The sequence below is a fragment of the Martes martes genome (genome assembly GCF_963455335.1).
Source record: "Martes martes genome assembly, chromosome: 8".
In the NCBI taxonomy this organism is placed as follows: domain Eukaryota; kingdom Metazoa; phylum Chordata; class Mammalia; order Carnivora; family Mustelidae; genus Martes; species Martes martes.
In genome coordinates this window covers 27373846-27392395 of record NC_137895.1, presented here as the reverse complement: position 1 = coordinate 27392395, position 18550 = coordinate 27373846, and the positions used below count along the sequence as shown (strand labels likewise).

The following is an 18550-nucleotide window of genomic DNA, read 5'->3' as shown; positions in this document are numbered from 1 at the left end:
CAAAATTCCCCAAGGGCTTCCCATCTCACCAGGAGTAAAAAACCCAAGTCTGTACAAAGACCTAGAAGGCAGGCCTAGAAGGCCCTGCATGAGGTGGGCTTAATTACCTCCCAGACCCAATCTCTCCTCACTCACTGCGCTGGAGACACACTAGCCCCCCCGCTCCTTTTCTGACACACTCGGAAGGCTCCCACCTTGGAGACTTTCTACTTGTTCCAGACAAATAGAACATGGTTGTTCCAGAAACCCACATGACTCATTTCCTCACTTCCTTCAGTTCTTCCTGAGCTATTCCCTTCTCAGAGAAGTCTTCCCTGACAATCCCATTTGAAATTGCAAGCACCCAAAACACTTTCTATGACTCCTTCCCTATTTTATTTTTCTCAATAATACCAATTATTTCCCTCTGTCCACTTCTAGAATGTTTTGGGGTTTTTTGCCTGTTTGCACCTACTAGAATGTAAGTTCTATAATGACAAAAATTCTTGACTATTTTACTCACTGCCGTATCTCCAGCATCCAGAATAGTGTCTGACAATACATACTGGATAGATAAATGAGTCTTGGAATAATAATCATTACCAAAAGGATAGAAAATACAATCCCCCAGAGGCACATGGAAGAAGCATCTATTCCACATGTGGGTCAAGTAAAGTTTACTGAAAAAGTAATTATCTGTAATGAGACCTAAAGGACAATCAGATATTAACCAGGCAAAAAAAAAAAAAAAAGTAAAAGAGCAGGTAAGGCATGGGGATCAGCATGCAGAAGTCCAGACATAAGAACAAACTTGGCACACCTTAAAAGCAGGAGTTCTGTATGCCTGGATCAAAGACCATAAAGAAATACAACCAGACATACAAAGTCAACTGATATCTCACAAAAGGGAAAATTTAATTCAATGGCGAAAGGGAACATTTTCAACTAATCATACTGAAACAACTATATACAGAACTGGTTTCGATATCCATATGAAAAAAACAAACCTCAACCACTATCTCGTATCACATACAATATTTTAAAATAAATCATAGACTTAGACACACACACCAAAATATCAGAGGTTGGCACAGCAGAAAGTCTTTGCAATCTTGGGGTAGGCAAAAAAAAAAAAAAAATTGTAGAAGGGCCCAAAACGCAATAACCATAAGAGAAAAGGCTAACAAACTGGACTTTAAGAAAGTTAAAAACTTCTTCTCTTTGGAAGACACCATTAACAAAATGAAAAGCAAGCCACAGACTGAGAAAAAATATACACACCACATATACACCTCTGATTGAGGTGTAAAGTCGAAAATTATGACCCAATATTACACAGCGCTTTGTTGACCGGTGATGAGAGAGCTTCAAATGCGCTAACTCCAAGTTCCCTTCCCACTCTGCTCCCACAGACAGCATCTTCTACTCAAACAACCAACTTCCTGGAGCGCCTCACTGGCTTGGTCAGTAGAGCGCACAACTCTTGATCTCAGGATTGTGAGTTCAAGCCCCACTTCAGATGTAGATATTTCTTAAAAAATAAAATCTTAAAAAAACAAAAACAAAAAACCCTCCTCTTCACAGAGCCTGCTTATCCTTAAGTAGCAGGTTTCAGTTCCCTGCCAGCCCAGAGAATAATTCCAACAAGCCAGTCATAATCTCCTGCAGGAACCAAGGGGCACCTCAACCTCTTGGTATCATAAACCATGCCTCTCACAGCCCATAGTTGTTCGTTTTGTTCCCAAGTTCAATCCTCATATGGCCCTTCAAGGCATACAGTGTCCTCCTGGGCCATGAGTATATGTAACTAACAAACTGCTGTTGATTTCAACCTGTCCAGTGTCAGGTTAATTTTATGTTCAGCAATCCCTATAAGCCTAAGACAGGAAACCCTCCTTAACCAATAAGATAAATATGAGGCAATCAATATTCTGACAAAGGACTTGTACACAGAATAGATTAAAAAGAAAACAAAGGGGCGCCTGGGTGGCTCAGTGGGTTAAAGCCTCTGCCTTCGGCTCAGGTCATGATCCCAGAGTCCTGGGATCGAGCCCCGCATCGGGCTCTCTGCTCCGTGGAGAGCCTGCTTTTCTCCTCTCTCTGCCTGCCCCTCTGCCTACTTGTGATCTCTGTCTGTCAAATAAATAAATAAAATCTTTAAAAAAAAAAAAAAGAAAACAAAAACAAAAATTCTTACAGTTCAATAATAAAAAGATAAACAATCCAACTTTTAAAATGGTCAGATTTCCTGCTGCAGACAAAATGGAATAGATATGCTTTTCCCAATTTCTCCTGCTAAGTATACCTAACATCCCTAGACATTATATATAAAACAAACATAAGAAAATTCTGAAAGGTAATGAGAAGGGAGACCAGCTAAGCATCTCAGGATCCAAGGACTGACACAGTGATAAATGCTCTGGGTTTTCTTTTGCCTCACATTTTCCAGACTGGGTGCTGGAGAAGCTGGCAACCTAGAAACTTCAATGGACACTTTAAAAAAAGCCTTCCTTCTCGACCCAAAGGACCAGGAAAATTCAGTGGGTACTAAGAATGTAAGGCAGACTAGAAAGGGATAAAGGGTGAACCAAGATGTTTGCTTCTGGCAACACATTATACTAAATAGTCTGAACAACCATCCTAATGATAACAACTGAAGAATATAAAAGCTTGGGGGTGCCTCGGTGGTTCAGTTGGTTAAGTGTCAGACTTTATTTTGGCTCAGGGTGATCTCAGGGTCCTAAGATCCAGCCTCCCACATCAGGCTAAGTGCTCAGAGGGGAGTCTGCATAAAATTCTCTTTCCCCAGAATTCTCCTCTCCGTCTCCCTCTGCCCCTCCCCACACTGTGCTCCCTCTCTCTCTTTCAAATAAATAAATAAATCTTTTTTAAAATATTTTTTCATTATTTAATTTTCTTAGAAAACAAGAGAGAGTGCGAGGTGAGGGGCGGGGGGAAGGAGACGGATAAGCAGACTCTACACTGAGCACAAGGCTTGACATGAAGCTCAATCCCAGGAACCTGAGATCACGACTTGAGACCAAGAGTCATATGCTTAACTGACAGAGCCACCCAGGTGCCCCAACAAATAAATCTTTAAAAAAAAAAAGAATATAAAAAATCATTTTTACATTACATATTATTTGTTTGATATAAACTGAACATGTAACCTCAAAACTCTTATGTTGAAATCCTAACCCCCAGTGTGATAGTATTAGGAGGTGAGGCTTGGGAAGTGATTAGGTCATGAGGGTGGAGCCTTCATGAATGGGATCAGTGCCTTTATAAAAGAAGCCTCAGACAGTTCTCTTGCCCCTTCAGACATTTGAGGACGGCCTTCTATATAAAACCAGAACCAGGCCCTCAACAGACAGAGAATCTGCCTTGATCTTGAACGTCCCAGGCTCCAGACCTCTGAGAAATAAATGTTGGTTGTTTAAGTCACTCAGTCTATAGTATTTTTGTTAGAACAACCCATATTAAGACAATATCATATATATTATTACATATAATAAAATATAACATAAATATGATATAAATAAAGCAAGGTATTGCTTTATTTCTATTTCTTTAAAGTCCTGGAGACCCAGGTGCCAGGGTGGTTCAGTCAGTTAAGTGTCTGACTCTTGATCTCGGCTCAGGTCTTGATCTCAGGGTAATGAGTTCAAGCCCTAAAAAATTAATTAATTAAAAAAAATAAAGTCCTGGAGACTGTATTTCAAATTCCACATAGACAGCCACTAAGGGGACAAAGTTCAGACCTATATGCCAACCTTAAGGTAAAAGGGATACAAATCTTAGAGAGAGACTGACAGACAGACACACAGACATATCATCCAAGACCTTAACAAGTATGTACCCTAGCACTGGGCATATGAACATCTAGAGCAGTATTTGTCTGCCAATAGGAATAATTCATGACATAGGTAAAAACTAAAGTGAGAATAAAGATAAGATAGAAGAGAGAATAAGATAAGAATGTGCAACAGAGTGGAATCCAGAATACAAGAGAAAGGATTGAAATCTGGTAAGAAAAGAAAACTGTCTTCCATGTATTAAAGTAAGAGAATAAAGGTGCAAATAGCTTTGATAACAAAATGAGGACATTCACCTAATAGCTCCTATTTTCCCAATGATATAGAAGGTGCCTGAGGGAAGGTGGGATTGGGTAAGACTTAGGAGAGATCTGAGGATAAAGAAGAGAGTAAAACTATATCAGAGAGTAGGAAAATGACACTAATAAGAAACTATAGCAGGATTACCAGGCACTGCTCACTACCCACTGGAGATTTCTGTTTATTTACTTATTTATTTATTTAGGTCTGACCGAGGTCAACAATTAAACTTGCTCTTAAAATTCAACTGATACTTTTCTCCTCACTCTCATGGTCTTGTTGGATCTCATCATGGTTAATATCCATATACATGAAATCAGATGGCCAGAAAGAGACAAAACAGGGAAATGAATGGATAGAGAGATAAATCCAGAAATACACAAGACAGAAGATAGACTCACCAACCAAGAGGTGCAGAAGTGGGGATCACAGAAATGGGTAGGCAATACACTTGGGCCCAGAAAGGGGCAACTGACAGAAACTGTCAGAGCAGAAAGTGACTACGTCGATGTCTTAGAAACAATATTATTGGTGGGTTTTATGCTCTTCTCTTTCCTTTCCCCTTTTTCTATAATAAGCAAATATTGTTCATTAAAAATAGTAATAATAAAGCAACTACTAAGGCTGATTTCTTCAAAAATTTGAGTTCCTTCTTAGATTTATTTACTTTCCCCATTAATTTTTAATAAACTAAGAAAGATAAAAGTTCTTACAAAGTTGTAAACGAAGATAGCAAATAATGTACAGACTTTATGGATAACCTAATTTTTCATTAGCTCAATAGTTCATGACAGTGCAAACACTAATTAATTGGTAATTTTTATAAACAGATTTAAGATCTTCCATTAAGTTGAGATAACATTAGCACTGAAGACAAATTAACTATATTAATTTTGTCTTAATATACACTTTCTCAGTCTTAAAACTAAACACCAGGATTTTTCTACAAGTGTGATTCAAAAGTCACATTCCAGTTTATAAGATGAGAGACTTTCCTACAAAAGTTTAAATTACTGACCATTACTCCAAATACCTGCTCATTTTCCCTTAAACAGTACCAAATTTTATTGTGAAATTATTATTTCCATACCTCTGAAGAGCTTTCATTATTGACATCCACTGTGTTTATAGGAGCTGCTGATGAATCTAAATCAGAACCTTGAGAGCCAACTCTCCCAGGAGTCTGAAACAAAGAGAGAAGAAAAATTAGATATTAATAATATATTCATAAACTATTTAACAACCTAAACAGTAATCAGGGCTAGCCTTATACATAAAAGTAGATGTCCTCTCAATAAAAATAACAAACAGCACTAGCAGCTATCCTTTACTGAAGACTGTGACTGTATCAAGATCTCTGCCTGCATTCTCTCATTTTTAGTCTTTTTAAATTAATAAAAAGCTTATTTTTATATATAGTGCCTATAGTCTTCAACTCACTTTCACAAAAAAAATCTTATTTAATCATAATGACACCTCCAAGAGAGGCAGGACGCATGCTACCTCTATAGATGAGAAAACAGACTTAAAGTGGCTAAAAGATTTCTCAAGATTATACTGTTAACAAAAATCAGAAAGAACTAAAATGCTGATCTTCTAATTCCCCTTGCATTGCTCTCTCTACCATAACAACTAAACTACAATAATTTGAGGGTAGCTAAAAAGATCAACACAGCCTATTCTTGCAAATCATTAGCAATCTATCTCCAATACTTGATATTTCATCATCAAAAATATATATAGTTTGGATGTTCAAAGGTCTTTTTCTTTTTCTCTTGCAACACTCATCCTCTAACATTATCATTCATTAATACCTAGGTGTTACCTTAAAGGAACTGAAAATCTAGTAAAACACTAGGCAAGAAGAAAGATTCTTAGAACACAACAACTAACTTAATAATCCTTAGCAAAACACATTTATGGTACATACCATCATTATTCTCACTTCACACAAAAGAGAACTGAGGTATGAAAACTTAAGTAATTTGCCCAAAATCACATGGCTAATCAATGGGAGAAAGGTTTTTAATTTGAGTAGTCTGGCTCATAATCACTAAACCATACTACTTTTCTGCCGGACATCTCTGCTGAGATACACCACCTCAAGCACCCAAGACTGAGTACAATTCATTGTACTTGTCTCAACACGCAAACACCCTATTCATCACTATTAAATATTCAACATAAATGCCAAATAAGAAGGAAATGCTACAACTTTGAAATTCATCAAAAAAATGATTACGAAAGCTGCACTGAGGGGCACCTGGGTGGCTCAGTCTGTTAAGCATCTGCCTTCATTCAGCTCAGGTCATGATCTCAGGGTCTCGAGATCCAGCCCTTTGGCAGGCTCCCGCTCAGCAAGAAGTCTGTTTCTCCCTCTTCCTCTGCTGCTCCCCCTACTTGTGCTCTTTCTCTTTCCCTCTGTCAAATAAATAAAATCTTAAAAAAAAAAAAAAGCTGCATAGAAAAGTGACAAAACATACACACTATAACTATGTATAAAAACTATATAAGAGATTCAAAGGATACATATCCCAAAATATAAATGATTTCTGTAGCAAGACACAGTTATGGATATTTTGGATTTAGAATTCTAGATCCATAGTTAAATTACCTTTACACTGAAAATTTTGTTATTAAAAATAAGAAAAGAAAAAAAAGCAGACCTCTCCAAATTGGATGATCCACATTCATGTCATATTTTCCCAAAATGTAACCTTCTAAAACTTTGTAAACTTATCCAGAGTATGACTTGTGTTCATTTAAAATCCATAAAATTCTTATTTTTAACTCTTCTATCAGCTATCCTCTTCTAAAAAACAAAGTAAGATTCTTTCCTGAAATGGTATGCTTGAGACATGAAATTTATAAATAAATAAATAAAAGCCATCTAGATTTGATGATACTCATGCATCTGGCAAAAAGGTAGCTCAGTGGTGAAAAGACCCTTTAAATTATATACTTAATATAAAGAATTATATAAAACTAGGAATTCATTTTTGACCCATCAACATTTCAATAGCTTCACACCATAATGGTTTGTAAAACTACTGACTCCATCCTCAAAAGCACTGGAAACTAAAGCTGTGTCTCCCAAGAATTTATATTTTCCCCATTTCTGTATCATTTACTTTTCCAAAGTACAGGTGACTTTTCATCTGAGATTTACCTTCCCTGTAAGCAATTCAAAGATATTATCTACACAATCCTATTAATGCCACTCAAAATATTTTTTCTTAAATTTGCGTAAAGTAGTCCTAATAAACAGACCTAAGTAAGCCCAAGAGGCATGGGAAGTAAAAGGAAAAACAAGAGAAACTATTGACGCTTTTTCATACCCATATTTTAAACACATTCCGCCTAATTGTTGCCAAACTGTCTAATAACTTCTTGCTCTGCTCTTAGGTTGCCAAAATCCCATTATTTTAATGAGAAGTCCAATTACAGTAATGATGATCCTGAAGAAACAATATGAAGTATTCTAATTTTTCTACTTCTGAAAGTTTTACTTTGTGAAAAACAACAGGATAAGAATAATTTCTATTAGGGATGCCTGAGTGGCTCAGTCAGTTAAGCATCTATCTTCAGCTCAGATCATGATCCCAGGGTCCTGGGATGGAGCCTGTCCCTCAGTGGTGTTAGGCTGAGCCTGCTTCTTCCTCTCCCTCTGCCACTCCTCCTGGCTTGTGCTCTCTTACACACACACACACACACACACACACACTCTCTCTCTCTCTATCAAATGAAATCTTTTTTTTTTAAAGGAAAAATTTATGCTAAAAATTTAAAGTAAGAGGGAGATAAATATATTCCAAATTATGCTTTTATAGAAAAATATTACCTAAATTTAGGTATCTTTTACAGTAACCAAAAAGTATGTAACACATCTATTCCTCTCCCATGAAGCATCCAGCATTCTGGACGGCTCTGGATGTCAAAAGGAATGGGGACAGCATAAGAGAAACAAGGACCATGCCCTGGGGTAGACTACATCCTGGCTGGAGAAACAAAACTAATGTAAACAAAAAGAGGTAGGAAAAAACTTGAAAAAAATTAAATGCTAAATGGAAGAGCTGTGAACGCAAGTAGAGTTCTGAGAAAAAAATAGATCAATGCTAGTCCTGATATCTGGAAAAAAAAAAATTTAATTCCTTGAAGGAAAAGTTAAATTTACTTAAGTGACAATCATTCCAACTAGACAAAATTTAAAAATACACAAAAGCAGAGAATACAGAAAAAAGAACACTGATTTTTTAAAAGATTTATTTATTTTAGAGAAAGAGAGAAGGGAGGGGAAGGGACAGGGACAGAGAATCTCCTGCAGACTCCCTGCTGAGCAAGGAGCCCGCCAAAGGGGCTCGATCTCACAACCCTAAGATCATGACCTGAGCTGAAATCAAGTGTTGGACACTCAAATGATTGAGCCACCCTTGCACCTCAATAAGAACACTGATTTAAGAAAAGTAAATAGGGGCGCCTGGGTGGCTCAGTGGGTTAAAGCCTCTGCCTTCAGCTCGGGTCATGATCCTGGGGTCCTGGGGTCCTGGGATCGAGCCCCGCATCGGGCTCTCTGCTCAGCAGGGGGCCTGCTTCCTCCTCTCTCCTCTCTCTGCCTGCCTCTCTGCCTACTTGTGATCTGTCAAATAAATAAATAAAATCTTAAAAAAAAAAGTAAATAAATGTGTTGGACAGAAAATTATACACATACACACACACATATACAGGTATTAAATAGGTTAGACTGATAATACAGAATGGGTAGGAGATATAAAACACTGAAATACATCATGGTAAACAGAGAATGGCCACAACTCCGGTCCAGATAGCACCTGCAGTTAACAAAGACACCAAGCTGCCTCAGTTCCAAAGATCAATAACAGATAAAGAATTTTTAAGTATTAAAGAGGTAGAACCATGTTCAAAAACAAGCATCTCAGTAGACCAAAAAATAAAACAGAAATACACTGAGTATAGAGTATAGAGTTCTGGGACCTAAAATAGGTAGAGGCAACCAAATTCTTACAGGATAATAGGGACCAAAATGCCCCACATCTGTTAGGCATCAAGAAGCCTGGCCCACTATGGGAACTCAGAAAGTGGAACACAGCTACGGCCCTTGCCATGAACAGAAAAAAATTTTAAAGGTATAAATTCCATCAAGCCCTATATCTGGGCTTGAGGTCTGATCGAAACTTTTTTTCTTAAGATTTTATTTATTATTTATTTATTTATTTATGTTATTTATTATTTATTTATTATTTATTTATTATTTATTTGACAGACAGAGATCACAAGTAGGCAGGAGACGGAGAGAGAGAGGAAGGGAAGCAGGCTCCCCACTGAGCAGAGAGCACAACAGGGTGCTCGATCCCAGAACCTTGGGATCATGACCTGAGCCGAAGGCAGAGGCTTTAACCCACTGAGCCACCCAGGCGCCCCTGATCAAAACTTTTATAGGCGGGGATAAATAGGCGTTCTAAGCAAAGCATTATTTACGAAAGTGAAAAATTATACGAAATCTGTATGTTCAAAACAAAGAAATGGTTAACTAAATTATGACATACCCACTCAACAAATCTGACAATTAAAAGTATGAGGTTTATTAGAAAAATGATAATGCATGTGATACAATGCTAAATTTGTTAAGAGGCAAAATACAAAGTTTAGATATATTATAACTTTGATTATATAAAAATATAAACACAAAGAAATTGAAAGGTCATATAAGACTGATGAGTTTTATGTTAGGGCTATTTTTGTTGTTGTTACTATTTTTTCCTTATGTAATTAAAAGGATGATGGGGCGCCTAGGTGGCCCAGTTGGTTAAGTATATGACTCTTGATCTCAGTTCAGGTTATGATCTCAGGGTTGTGAGGTCAAGCCCCATGATGGGCTCCCTGCTCAGTGGGGAGTCTGCTTGAGATTTTCTCTCTCCTTCTTCCCCTGCCCCTCCCCTTATTCTCTCTCTAAAATAAATAAATCTTTTTTAAAATTAATTAATTAATTAAAAGGATGAGATTTGTATTGATGGGTTTTGTTAAGCAACAACCCACCTCCCCCAAAAAATATTTCATTAGTTTTTTCATACTTTTTAATTTCTCAAATTTTAAAAAAATCAAATTTAAAAAAATATTTGGGGTTGCAAAAAGATCCAGATAATTAGAGTCTAACACCCTTCATTAATGTTTAGTTGCTTTGCCCAAAGCAATCAACATTTGAACATACAGGGGAAAAGTTTATAAATTTCAACCAAGTAAGAGTTGATGCCTGCAATATATAGGCTACTCTACATTATTGGTAGTATAAAAACTGATTCCTACTACCAATAATTATAAGATCAATATAAAGCAGCATTAATCTCTGCAAAAACTGCTACTGAAGAATTAAATATAGGTCTTTGATGAAAGAACAGAACGTCACTGGAGAAAGAAAAAGCTATCATTGTTTACTATATACAGTATGATGGAAGAAAGTGTCACTTTCCTAGAAGTTTTAACAATATGAAGTTTCTTTGAAATACATATCTGGGGCACCTGGGTGGCTCAGTTCATTAAGCAACTGCCTTCCGCTCAGGTCATGATCCTGGAGTTGCAGGATCGATTCCCCCATCGGGCTTCCTGCTAGGCAGGGAGTCTGCTTCTCCATCTGACCTCTCTCCTCTCATGAGCTCTCTCTCTCATCCTCTCTCAAATAAATAAAATCTTTGAAATACATATCTGACTTCAGACCAGTTGTTTATTGAATACAATTTAAATAATCTATGTGAAAATCCTAATTGCATTGCTGTAATACAAAGCAAGCAGCAGCTATATCTTCCACTGTCACTAGAAATCTTTATCTAATAGCAAAGAAAAACAGAACCAAAACCAGCATCTAGTAGCACATAAGAAACAACTATTTTTTTATTTTTTTATTATTTTTTTAAGATTTTATTTATTTATTTGACAAGGAGAGGGAGAGCACACAAGCAGGAGGAGCAGCAGAGAAAGAGAGAGAAGCAGGCTTTCCACTGAGCAGAGAAGCCGATGTGGGACTCATCCCAGGGCCCTGGGATCATGACCTAAGCCAAAGGCAGACGCTTAACAAATGAGCCACCCAGGTGCCCCAAAACAACTATTTTTCAATGAACAACAAACGTTTCCCTAATACTAGTGATATGCCAAGTCAAAGTTTCCAGACTCTCAATATACTCTCCCTACCCCACCAATTCTACATTTGATTTTACTCTAAGATCAAGCAGGAAGAGAGCAAAAATTTCATTAGTAAAATAAATCAGGTTCCCAACCTAATTGCTACTAAAGATAATGAACCCACTTCTAAATTCTACCCACCTGCAAAGCACTAAAACTGACTAAAATCTTAAGTAGAACAGTCTCCGCAGGTAGAAGAGACGTAATAAATGAATAAGCAAATGCACAACCCATACCACTCTAGCTAAAACTAGGTAAAAAAGAAGGCAAACCAGCAAAAGCTGAGTTAATAATAGATTAATTTGCAGAAGAACCTGAGTTGACTAAAAATAAATGCTTTTGCAAAAATATTTGAAGAAAACATTGCTATAGGATACTATGCACACTTTTTATACTTAGCAAAATTAGTTCTGAAACTGGAAATACTAGTATTAGAAATTAACAGACAACCTCAAAATCTTGGGGATTTATCAGACATCTAGAAATATTTCTTATAAAATGTAACTTTCAGCATTGATTATGTTACTCTATTTCACCCTTGGTCTACCATAAAAACCAATTAGGAAGATTTTCACAAATTCAAAGTTTGACAAGCCAGCTGTAAACATGCAGACCATCTTGACAAGAGTGCTTTAAATACATAACCTGATCCTTGTGCTACAACTGGATAACCCAATTATATCTTCAGCCCCTCACTACTATTCCCATACTATTAAGAGCTAAGAACTTACCACATACAGATGAAGCGAGAAGGTACATTTGCAAATGACAAGTACTATTCCTTGGGGGGGGAGGGTTAATTTCATGAAAAGCATTTCAAGGCTTCCCAGGGAGTTTTCAGGCTCAACCTCTTAGTTTACCACATACTCTGTAGATGATATCATCTACTCCCTTAATTTTAATTACCCCCAATGCTAACAAAAAGTAAAGCTCTAGGGGTGCCTGGGTGGCTCAGTCAGTTGAGCATCTGACTCTTGATTTCGGTGCAGATCATGATTTCAGGGTTATGAGATAGAGCCCCACATTGGGCTCCATGTTGGACATGGAGTCAGTTTAAGATTTTCTCTCTCCCTCTCCCCCAGACCTCCTCCCATCCCTATTCATGCTTGCTCTCTCTCTTTCTCTCTCTCTCAAAAAAAACTGTAAATCTAATCCAGATCTCTGAACTTAAAATTCATATTTTCCTGTTACATAAATATCTCTACCTGAATGCCCTGAAAGCACACCAAAGCCAGCATATTCAAAACCAAATTACCTTTTTTCATAAATCTTTCACCCATCTGCATTCTCTACCGCAAATAACAGAAACAGCACACAGCCACCTTGCCTAAATCCAAAGCATTATTACCCTTAATTTCCCTCTTCTTTAACCTTCATATCCAATCATCTACATAAATTCTGAATGAATCTATCCTTTCTCCAACTCTTTTGCCATTACTTTAGTTTGAGATGCCATCATCTCTCACCTAGACTATAAAAGAGAGACCTAATTTAGCACTCTATACTTCTATACCCACATTTCCAATTGCTTTCCCTAAACACCTCAAATGAATCATATCCAAAATTAAACCTTTCATTTATCTCAACCCTTTACCATCCCAGAGGAAAAGTTTTCTTTTCCTCCTATGTTCTCCAGCATAGTTAATAATAATACTTTTATTAAAACCTCAGTTAGGGGCACCTGAGTGGCTCAGTGGGTTAAGCCTCTGCCTTCAGCTCAGGTCATGATCTCAGGGTCCTGGGATCAAGCCCCGCTTTGGGCTCTCTGCTCTGCGGGGAACCTGCTTCCCACTCCTGCTCTGCCTGCCTCTCTACCTACTTGTGATCTCTCTCTCTCTCTGTGTCAAAAAATAATAAAAATAAAATAAAATAAAACCTCAGTTAAAATCTATGTGAACTGGAATAGAAATTTGTACACCAAAGTTCATACCAGCATTATTCACAATAGCTAAAAGATGGGAACACCCCAATGTTTATTGATGGGTAAATGGATAAACAAAATGTGGTATACACATACAATGGAGTATTACCAACATTTAAAAGGAAGGAAATTCTAATACATGCTACATACAATATGGATAAACCTAGGAAGACTGGTTTTATGCTAAGTGAAATAAGCCAGAGACACAAATGGACTAGTACGTACGGCTTCATTTATATGAGGTACCTAGAAAAACCAAATTCATACAGACAGAAAGTAGAAGAATAGTTATCAGAGGGTAGGAGGTACAGGAAATAAGAAGTTACTGTTGAATGGTACAGTTTCAGTATGGGATGATAAAACCTAGAGACAGATAGTTCTGATGCATGCAGAAAAATATGAATGTACTTAATGCCACTGAATTGTACATTTTAAAATGGAAAATTTTAGGGGCACCTAGGTGGCTCAGTCAGTTAAGGATCTGCTTTTGGTGCAGGTCATGATCCCAGGATTCTGGGATCGAGCCCCGCCCTGGGTTCCCTGTTCAGTGGAGAGCCTGCTTCTCCCTCTCCCTCTGCCTGCCCTCTGCCTACTTGTGCTCTCTCTCTGTCAAATAAATAAATAAAATCTTTAAAAATAAAATAAAGTTAAATGGAAAATTTTATACTCTGACTTCTCTTCAGATCACATAAATCCTTTTTTTTTGCCTTTTAAAATGGCAAATTTTATGTCACCGCAATTTTCAAAATTTAAAAACTTCTTAAAAACCTAGCTGAATCTCAAGTTGCTATTAAACCAACCACCTGGAAAATAATTATTTCAAGTGATTTAAGAACTACATGGGGGTGCCTGAGTGGTTCAGTTGGTTAAGCATCTGCCTTTGGCTCTAGTCATGATCCCAGGGTCCTGGATAGAGTCCTGCATGGGGCTCCCTACTCAGTGGGGAGTCTGTTTCTCCCTCTCCCGCTGCCCCTCTCCCTGCTCGTGCTTTCTCTCTCTCTGAAATAAATATTTTTTTTTTTAAAGAACTACACAGACTTAGTGAGATACATAGTTTAAGGACAAAAATAACTCCTTTTAAAACAAACACCAAAATTCATTCAGTAATCTTATAAATGGTAATATTAGTACTGTTTTGTTAAAGCTATTTATATATTTTTTAGGAAAAATATCTATGTAAATGTCAGGAACTAAGATATTCAGTATAAGACTAAAGAGATATAAATATAAACTCATAGTAAAAACTATTTTATACTCTTAAATTTGAACTCATGTTTTGTTTTGCCATATATATAGGGATATAAATATTCCTAGTTCTTATCACTTAAAAACTTATCAATGACAACCCAGAAGCAATGACCACCCTTAGTGCCCAAACAATTGTATCTAAATAGCATTCCCCACTGAAAGGAACCAGGGCTCTTAGGAGAAATGACTGATTTCAGCTGGGAGGAGAAATATTACAAGATGAACCTGGGCCATACTATTGCGTCAAAAGCAAAGAAGCTAGCAAACACTAATCGGGTCCTGTCAAAATGACAAGTCACCTTGAAAGCTCTTCCATTAGCTAAAGCTGGGGCAATGTGCACATCAAAAAAGTCCCATTGACTTCAATTGATTGAAATCTACTAAATATATATAAATCTGTGAGTTCATTTAAAATCCACAAGTTCTCTTACTTCAAGAACAGAAAAAGTCAAAAAACAAGCAAGGCTCATTCATCACTGCTAGTGTATATACCAACTCTTATTCTGAAAATTAGTAACTAAAGAAAGAAAGACTCCACCCCCAAACTATTAGAACTCATACAGCAATTCAGTAATGTGGCAGGATACAAAATCAACGTACAGAAATCAGTTGCTTTCTTATACACTAACAATGAAAATATAGAAATTAGAGAATCAATTCCATTTACTATAGCACCACGAAACATAAGATACCTGGGAATAAACCTAACCAAAGAGGTAAAGGATATGCACTCAAGGAACTACAGAACACTCATGAAAGAAACTGAAGAAGACACGAGAAGATGGAAAAGCATTCCATGCTCATGGATGGGAAGAATAAACATTGTTAAAATGTCTATACTGCCTAGAGCAATCTATACTTTCAATGCCATCCTGATCAAAATTCCACTGGCATTTTTCAAAGCGCTAGAACAAACAATCCTAAAATTTGTATGGAACCAGAAGAGACCCCGAATTGCTAAGGAAATGCTGAAAAAGAAAAACGAAACTGAGGACATCACATTGCCTGATTTCAAACTTTACTACAAAGCTGTGATCACCAAGACAGCATGGTACTGGAACAAAAACAGACACATAGACCAGTGGAAAAGAATAGAAAGCCCAGATATGGACCCACAACTCTATGGTCAAATAATCTTCGACAAACTAGGAAAAAACATACAGTGGAAAAAGACAGTCTCTTCAATAAATGATGCTGGGAAAATTGGACAGCTATGTATAGAAGAATAAAACTCAACCATTCTCTTACACCATACACAAAGATAAACTCGAAATGGATAAAAGACCTCAACGTGAGGCAGTTATCTATCAAAACCCTAGAGAACATAGGTAGTGACCTCTTTGACATTGGCCACAGCAACTTCTTTCAAGACATGTCTCCAAAGGCAAAGGAGACAAAAGCGAAAATGAACTTTTGGGACTTCATCAAGATCAAAAGCTTCTGCACAGCAAAGAAAACAGTCAACAAAACAAAGAGGCAACCCACGGAATGGGAGAAGATTTTTGCAAATGACAATACAGACAAAGGGCTGATATCCAAGATCTATAAAGAACTCCTCAAACTCAACATACACAAAACAGATAATCATGTCAAAAAATGGGCAAAAGACATGAACAGACACTTCTCCAAAGAAGGCATACAAATGGCTAACAGACACATGAAAAAATGTTCATCATCATTAGCCATCAGGGAGATTCAAGTCAAAATCACATTGAGATACCAGCTTACACCAGTTAGAACGGCCAAAATTAACAAGACAGTGAACAACAAGTGTTGGAGAGGATGTAGAGAAAGAGGAACCCTCTTACACTGTTGGTGGGAATGCAAGTTGGAGCAGCCACTTTAGAGAACAGTGTGGAGATTCCTCAAGAAATTAAGAATAGAGCTACCCTATGAACCTGCAATTGCACTACAGGCATTTACCCCAAAGATACAGATGTAGTGAAAAGAAGGGCCATCTGTACCCCAATGTTCATAGTAGCAATGGCCACAGTCACCAAACAGAGGGAAGAGCCAAGATGCCCTTCAATGGACGAATAGATAAGGAAGATGTGGTCCATATATACAATGGAGTATTGTGCCTCCATCAGAAAGGATGAATACCCAACTTTTGTACCAACATGGACAGGACTGGAGGAGATTATGCTGAGTGAAATAAGTCAAGCAGAGAGAGTCAATTATCATATGTTTCCACTTACTTGTGGATCATAAGGAATAACACAGTGGACACTGGGAGAAGGAGAGCAGAAGTGAGTTGGGGGAAATCAGAGGGGGAGACAAACCATGAGAGACTATGGACTCTGAGAAACAAACTGAGAGTTTTGGAAGGGAGGGAGTTGGGGGGTTGTATGAGCCTGGTGGTAGGTATTAAGGAGGGCACATATTGCATAGAGCACTGGGTATGGCGCATAAACAATGAATCTGGGAACACTGAAAAAATAAAGTTAAATTAAAAAAAAAAAAAAAGAATTGGGCTCCTGGGTGGCTCAATTGGTTAAGCCACTGCCTTCATGACTCAGGTCACGATCCCAGAGTCCTAGGATCGAGTCCCATATTGGGCTTCCCCTGCTCTACAGAGAGCCTGCTTCTCCCTCTCCTTCTGTCTGCCACTCCCCCTGCTTGTGCTCTCTCTCTCTCTCTCTGCCAAATAAATAAATAAAATCTTAAAAAAAAAAAAAAAGAATTAAGCATTTACTCTGTCCTCCCAGTATGAACTGAAATTCATGGCAACCAAACAGCCTGCTTGATGTTTAAAGTTCTTTACAGAAAAATGTCAGCTAATGTATGCAGAAGGAATGAAAGATTTAGAAAATCATCATTTTGCAACTGTTGATAAAATCAGTCTTCTCAATTTAAATGACATAAAACCTCTCCTGAATCTCCCTCTTCAAATAAGAAATCATTCTGACCTTTAAATTCTATCCGGTCTCTTACTTACACTCTTTTAACACTTAATCATAATATAAGGAAGAAGAAAGTTATGTCTGTGTGAAATTGTTTCAATAATGACCCTCAATGAATTACACCTATATTTTAATGATCTTGTAATTCTCTTGTGTAATCCTCTCCCACATGGACTCTGGACTGGCCATGAGACTTGCCTTGGCTAATGGTAGGGTAGCAAATGAGATACAAGCAGAGACTTGAAAAGTTCTTGCACAATGGGATTTGCTCTCTTATTGATGGAAACTCTTCTGCTACAATATAAGCCCAGGCTAGCCTTAGACTTACATGGCCCAACGAATATATTCAGCCATCTGAGTAAGTACCTTAGGCTATCCATTGAATCAAACTGACAAATAGCCCCAGCTATAAGAATAACTTCAAGAGAGTCCACCAGAAGAACCACTCAGTCAGGCCTAACCCAAATTGCTGACCCACAAAATCTAGAGCAAACAAAATGGTGGTTGTTTTAAGTTAAGCCAAAGTTTGGGGATGGTTTACTATGCAATAGATACAACTAGATAAACGTAGATATAATGTGGTCTCTTCTCCACAAAACAGAAAAGGAACTTTTTGAGGCTAATAACCCTAAACAGAATGAGGTATTCACATTCCTAATAAGGTCACAATAAAAGTGTCCACCTGAATTTAATGGGACATACAAGAGTTTTAATACATTTTTAAAAAAGGATTAATGTAAATACTCCATTACTTCATTCTGTTTTCCACCTTTTCTTTTTTAACTGTTTAAGTTAAAGAAACCGTAAAACTAAATGACAACTGCCAATCTAGTTTTCAGGGTATTTGAGTAAAATCAAGATGTTTTTATTCTTCGACAATAGTTATTGGTGGAAAGAATCTTGGAAAACCACCCCTTTCATACATGGTTAGTGGCAATATAACTAAACGTAAATAAGGTACATACTCTCTGACTTAATGCTTAGGAAGTTACTCAGTGGACAAAAGTACCACCTATATATGTACAAGCAAGTTCACTGCTGTATTGTTTATAACAGCAAAACTGAAAACAAAACTAAATGTCCTTCAACAGGGGACTACTTAAATGTTGATAATCCATAGACTATAATATGGCTATTAAAAATAAACAAATAATAAAAGATGTAATTCTGGGGCACCTGGGTGGCTCAGTCAG

At 37.3% G+C, this 18550-nt stretch overlaps 1 protein-coding gene across 1 annotated transcript in view; it reads right to left on the bottom strand.

The window, feature by feature from the left end:
* The window catches only part of EEA1 (early endosome antigen 1), a 118132-nt gene that overhangs the window by 82568 nt on the left and 17014 nt on the right, over nucleotides 1–18550 (bottom strand). Inside the window, exon 2 of the mRNA XM_080809928.1 lies at nucleotides 5185–5277. Coding sequence (XP_080666054.1) covers nucleotides 5185–5277 — 93 coding nt within the window. The remainder of the gene's footprint in view (nucleotides 1–5184; nucleotides 5278–18550) is intronic.